Source organism: Melospiza georgiana, chromosome 6 (genome assembly GCF_028018845.1).
Source record: "Melospiza georgiana isolate bMelGeo1 chromosome 6, bMelGeo1.pri, whole genome shotgun sequence".
Classification (NCBI taxonomy): domain Eukaryota; kingdom Metazoa; phylum Chordata; class Aves; order Passeriformes; family Passerellidae; genus Melospiza; species Melospiza georgiana.
The window spans coordinates 55,837,655-55,843,654 of record NC_080435.1 but is presented as its reverse complement, the minus strand read 5'-3'; the positions used below and the strand labels follow the sequence as shown (position 1 = coordinate 55,843,654).

The following is a 6,000-nucleotide window of genomic DNA, read 5'->3' as shown; positions in this document are numbered from 1 at the left end:
ATTGCTGGCAAGCAATGCCATGTTTTCATCAGCTGCATGTGTTCTGCTTCCTACAGGAGCTGTGCTAATGCAGAGTCCCACGTGGCACCAGGCAGGCTGGGGGAGGCTGAAGGCAGTGCAGAGAAGGAGGAATTAACATTATTTCTAAAGTGCCAGGAAGGATGCAAAGCTCAGAGAGAACTGCAGGAGGGAAGGAGGGCACTGGTGGAATGAAGGAAAACATCAAAAACTATTTCACAGACACATAAGCTATATATATTTCTAAAAAAAAAAAAAAAAAAAAAGCCTAATAATGTATCTGCAATCACATACCTCCTGGGGAATGATCACTTCCAGGCTGGATTCAACCACCATGTTAATCATGGCAATGACACATAACAGCACTAAAAATTAAATAAAGTATCACCATACAATACTACCTTCATGTGAAAGGGACTTAGGGACTTAAACCAGAGGTTCTGGGGGAATAAGGGGACTCCTGCTCTTTGGAGAGGGATCTGCCCAGCCATAGGTGTCACAGGACTGATCCAGTCGTGCTCTGAGTCTCCAGTTGCTGACAATTCTGTCATTTTACTGCACTTAACACCAGTGAGAACAGGCAGTTGAAACAATCCATCCACCAAACACACATCCTCCTCCAAATTAATGCACAAAATGCAGCATCACTGTCACATGATAAAAGAATGATTTATTAGAGCAACTTTATGATAAAATTATATAAAATAACAATTTGGTTTTTTAAAAGACATCCACAATATCACCTTGAAACAAAATGTACAGATACTGCCTATAATCCAAACAAAAATAAATTACCGTTCAAAAAAAAAAACACAACAAACCAAAAGTGGAAAGAAATCAGGGCAGAAGAAACAAATCAAAAATTATACACAGCATTTCAAGAGGGCGTGGAAAAGAGAAAGTCATTAATTGATTCAAGTTATACAAACGTGTTTCAGCTTTACTCTCAGACAGCCCAGCTTGCATTTGTGTTGCATGCAAATGGAATGATCCAGTGAACAGTTCAGAACAGCAGAATCAGCAGCATAACAACAGCAGAGAGTGAAATAGGCACAATTCAGCACGGGGCACATTGAAAGTGAACAGGTAGTTCTGTCTGGTCTTTGCAAAAGTTATACACATTTACCAACTTCAAAAATAGCTAGTGTGATCTGCAAAACAAGAAAAAACTAGTAGAGTCTTGCACTTAAATACTTTAAACACCTTTTTATCTTTTTCTTTTTGTCTCCTTTTTTGTCAGTAGGCTGTATGTAAACATTCCACTAATTGTACCTTTACTAAAATACTCAAAGATGATGCAGAGGTTCTTTCCTCCTGGAGCATGAGCACAACATGACACCACCACAGATCCAGCTGGGTCCTCGCTCCCAAAGCTCCTACACACCCTCACAGGAATTTACATTCACCCCATCAGAACAGAGTAACAGGATTTTACATTTGAAAGCGTCGAACTGAAAAGTTTTCAAGTATAGTGGAAGAGCTGAGGGCTGGGATTTTGGAAGGTGCTCAGGGCATCAAGCACCCAAAGTGTACGGAAACCCCAAAAGGACCTGAGCACTTGCTTCCCCCAAGACTTCAAAAACCCCACCCTTGGTTACATTGCTTTAGTCAAACACAAAACACACAAAAGCAGTGGCCCAGGAGTGACACACAGGGCAGTGCCAGCCCTGCCAAGCTCAGTGCAGGGCCATCCCCAGCTCACAGGAGCAGCAGGAATCTCGTGCACTGACCCTGGGCCCCCCAGATACACCACTACACATGGGGCAGGTTCACACTGGAGTCACACAGGCATGGTTCCATGGCTGCATACAGTACTGCTTGTAAGAACCAACAATCAGCAAAGGAGTGGATAGCTCTTTGGCTTATCTGGAGCAGACAAGTGCAAACCACAGTACAGCAGAAGCAGTGAACACAAGAGAAAATATGTTGCGTTTCATCGTTGACTAGCAAAACCTTTTCAAATGCAAAGATCCAAGAATGAGCATTGTGTCAGGACACAGAAGCATTTTACAGTTTGGCTGAGTCACAAATAAAACAGATCAAGCTGTGCATCCTCCCTGCCATCACACACTCATTTCCAAATTATCAAGAGACACTGATTGTTGCATCCTCATTAGTCACTTGAAGAGGTACTGTATTTTGCAGGTTGATTTAATTGATGCAAGGTGTCTGTGGGCTTGCTCTCTTCTAGTTCAGAACAGAGCAACCAAGGGAGAAAAATCCCTCCCTGGTGTGTTCAAGAATCAAAGAAGAACCAAGCAATTTTCAAGTGAAAGTAAACAGAAGTCCCATCAAGGACACACTGCAGAGAAACAGAATCCACTTGCGCATAGCCATGAAGATGTGGAAATAACAAATAATCCGAGAAGTCAGACTTAGGTCTTAGTAATTCACTTGTTTCTACAGCAAAACTGAAACTAACAGCAACACCTTATCTGTGAAGGTCCTTTGACTCCTAGTGAGTTGGGGTAGCACCTGGTCAGTTCAAACCCTAACTAAGAAGGGCTTGAAAAATTGTGTTTCATATGTCAGGAATGATACCACCACTTATGATATTCACCAAGGACACAGTCAGGTATTTCAAGAAAAGACAGATCAGAATCAACAACTGAATTAACACATTCAGATAGTGCGTATATTACAGGCAGAACAACATCAAGGGCAAATTCTTTTTATTCTGCATTCATCTATGTGAAATCCAGCAGATTTCTTCATGGAAGGGCATCTCCACACAAGCAGATGAGCTTATAGCCTACTGGAAATCTTGGAAGGATATCTGCACCTACTATTTACCAGCCAGCATCTTGCAGGCTCAAAAATAAACTAATGACATGTTGACATACTCCCATTTTGGGACTGATCCTGTCTCTGCTGAAATTGATTTGCTTTCCTGGTTCCACCAGGAAAGCAATCACCTTCTTCACTAGTAAGGTTAAACACTTTGTGAGCATCCCTATTTAGGTAAATTATTTTAACAGGTTCCCACAGTTACAACATCCTAGCAGAAAAGCTCAGGTAACTACTGAAGCTAACTAAGGAATCCACTACTCACCCCAAAATATAGAGTCAGCACACAAGAAGCAGTCAAGCTTGGGAAACCATTTTCACTGGTTGAACTATATACTGTATGAGGGCAAAGTGGAACTCATCTGCTCACCTTTCCCAGTAAATGTATCCTCCACAGCTACAAAAGAATTTCTTTACCTGATTATTATTTGCTGACCTGGAAGAATGAAAAAGGAATCGATACAAGACAGAAAAAACTGGGAGCAAACACATCTGGAAGAGATCCCCTCAAAACCAAAATTTTTGCTCTTAAAGCAAGAAAAATTGCTTAGTGTTTTGCAGTTTAACACAAAGACAGAATATAAACCCCAACTTTTGTTAAATAAGAAATTGCTCAAACAACTGTACACAATCCTTAGTGTTTCTAGGATTATAATGGACCAAAAATTAAATCCAGAGACAAAAATCCCAAACGTACCTATACAAGTGCTTGACACTGTTGAACAGTTTCTGAGGAACACCACAATGGTGGCCTTCACAAGCACTTTTGCATTGAAAAAAAAATCATAACAGAATTAGCCATAAAGGTGGAGCTACATTGAAGCCATTATTTTTTCAGTGCTGTCAAGTGATTGCACTAGTTCACAGCAACTGTGTAATTGAGTTTATTCCACGAGCCATTGGAACAGATGGTTTTCTTTGCAATTGGGTAATTGCAAACATCTTAGTCTTTGGCCCAGCCAAGAGCATTTGCAGCTCATTACGAAAAGACTGCATATTTAAATTAAAAAAGAAAAGCAGCTTAAAGACAGCATTTGTACCAAAATCATGAAAATTTGGCAAGCTAAATTGTAAAATGTAACTTTTTTTACCTACCCCAGACTTTGGGTCTGAAAGATAATCAAAAACAGTAGGTGTATTGGTAGTCTTTACATTCATACCATTATTAACTTTTATACTTTCCCAAGAGAAAAAAAAAAAAAGGGTTTATTCTGTCTTGTTTTGGTTTTTGGACTGAAAAACAGATGCACAACTTCAGTGTGGCTTCTTTTTTATGACTGCTGAAAGGAAATCTTACACAACTGCAAGTAAGGGTTTCTCTCAGAAACCCACGATATTGCACAATTGTTCTGTTGGATTTGCAAGTTGATTCCAACAGAGTTGTAATGCTTCACTTGTACACTTCAAAAAAATTCAACCAAATAAAACCCAAACAAATATAGTACCAAAAAGGTGTGTCGTTTTTTTTTTTTCAAATTGAGCCTCATTACAACTTAATAGTTATAAACAGGCCAATGCAAGAGCACTTTAGCCTCAGCAGTATTGAATGGAAAATATGCAAAGCCTGTTTTCTTATGGCACACTGGAAGAATAAATAAATGAGTAATTTAGTAAAAATCAGTTTGCCTCTGTGCTGAGTATGTGCTGCTCCACAGTGCTAGTCTTGTTTAAAAGGCATACACAGACTTTCCATTCACCCTCACAGCATAGATTTTTCTTTTTTGTGCAACATGTTAGCAATCTAAAGAACTGCTCCACACAAACTGTCCACAAACCACTCATACACAATACTAATGCAACAGTAGATTACAGTATAACAGCAATACAAAATATTGTATCAGATCACATATTTCTCTCCATCTGGAATGAAATTCGAATCTTGCAAGCTAGAAGACCCACAGTTCGATTTCTGAGCGTAGTTCCTCATCTGTGGTAGGGACAAAGTCTCCAGTGTGGACCCAGAGTTGTTAGCAGTCCTGACTTTAGTGGCTGTAGATTGTTTAGCAGCAGAAGATGCTTTATTACTGGCAACTATATCCAAGTTTCCAGTAGGGTCAATGATGGCGTTTATGACTAGGAAAAATAAAAAAGAGACATAAACACATTAGCAGCAGTCAACAAAGTTTCCAAACAGAAGTTTGCTACCCTCATTTTGAAAGCAGTAGAACTGTAAGCAGTACTTTTGTTCATCTTAGTCAGGTTTGCTCATTAATACCTTCAGGTCTAAACAGCTTTAACAAGCAAAACCTCTCCCAGACTCAAGAGATGTGGACTCTCAACTTTCTGGTTAATTTGGAAAAGACAAACTAGAGCAGCCAAATGGCAAGCTTTTAGCAGGAGCCCAAAATGATGCCTAGGTATTTTTACATGTCTTTATTATGCTTTTAAATGATGCAAGAGCTTGTCTTGTTTTTCCTAGTGCAGAGATCTATGTGCAAAATTCAAGTCCAAAAAGCACAGCCTTACTGGCTGAAAGAGCTGCTAAATATTATTTCATCAGAACAGTCCTGCACCATTTTATCTTATGGGAATATGCTAATTACCACAAACAAAGCATTTCCATAGCAACAGTTTCTACATTTCAATAGTAAAAAATTTTCCTAAAAACAGGCAGTATAAGATAAATCTACTGTTAATTCCCTATGCATTCAGCAGACAGCACTGTGGTAACAGCCTGAACTTCTGCATCCTTTCCCAGCTTTCACTGACAAATCAGGCCAACAATACTTTATTTTGTGCAACTCTACTGGCATTTGAGAGACAACAGGAACATGTTAGATGACCAACCTTCAAGCTGTTTTTGAACTCGCCTGAGCTCCTTCAGGATAGAACTGATTTCCTAGAAACAAAAGCATCAGAATGGAAAATTAAGCAACAAAGTACTCGACTGACACAGGAATCAAGTCTTACTGCTTCTGCATTATCTGATCAAGAAGATTCAAGGTCAGGCCCAACCTTGCTCATTTAGTAGAAAAGCTGCATTGAGAGGCATTTGGTCAGTGCACAGGGAGCCTGCTCTGCACTGTGCCACCAAGTGCTGCTACAGCATTTTCATATTCATAGCCACAGGGGCTTTTATGAAATGCTACACCTGTACAAACACTCCTCCTTAATATGAAATACACAAAGATGTTTATAAACTCAACTCCTACACCAGACAGGGTATTTGGCCACATTTATACTGCTGCACAGGTC

General features: G+C 39.7%; 1 protein-coding gene across 2 annotated transcripts in view; it reads right to left on the bottom strand.

Moving 5' to 3' along the window:
- Positions 1 to 668: 668 nt before the first annotated feature.
- Positions 669 to 6,000, bottom strand: part of CEP170B (centrosomal protein 170B) — a 58,485-nt gene continuing 53,153 nt past the window's right edge. For both annotated transcript variants that reach the window (XM_058025581.1, XM_058025580.1), the window contains 2 exons: positions 5,593 to 5,644; positions 669 to 4,878 (listed from right to left, as the gene is read on the bottom strand). In XM_058025581.1, coding sequence (XP_057881564.1) covers positions 4,643 to 4,878; positions 5,593 to 5,644 — 288 coding nt within the window. In that variant the 3' untranslated portion in view covers positions 669 to 4,642. The remainder of the gene's footprint in view (positions 4,879 to 5,592; positions 5,645 to 6,000) is intronic.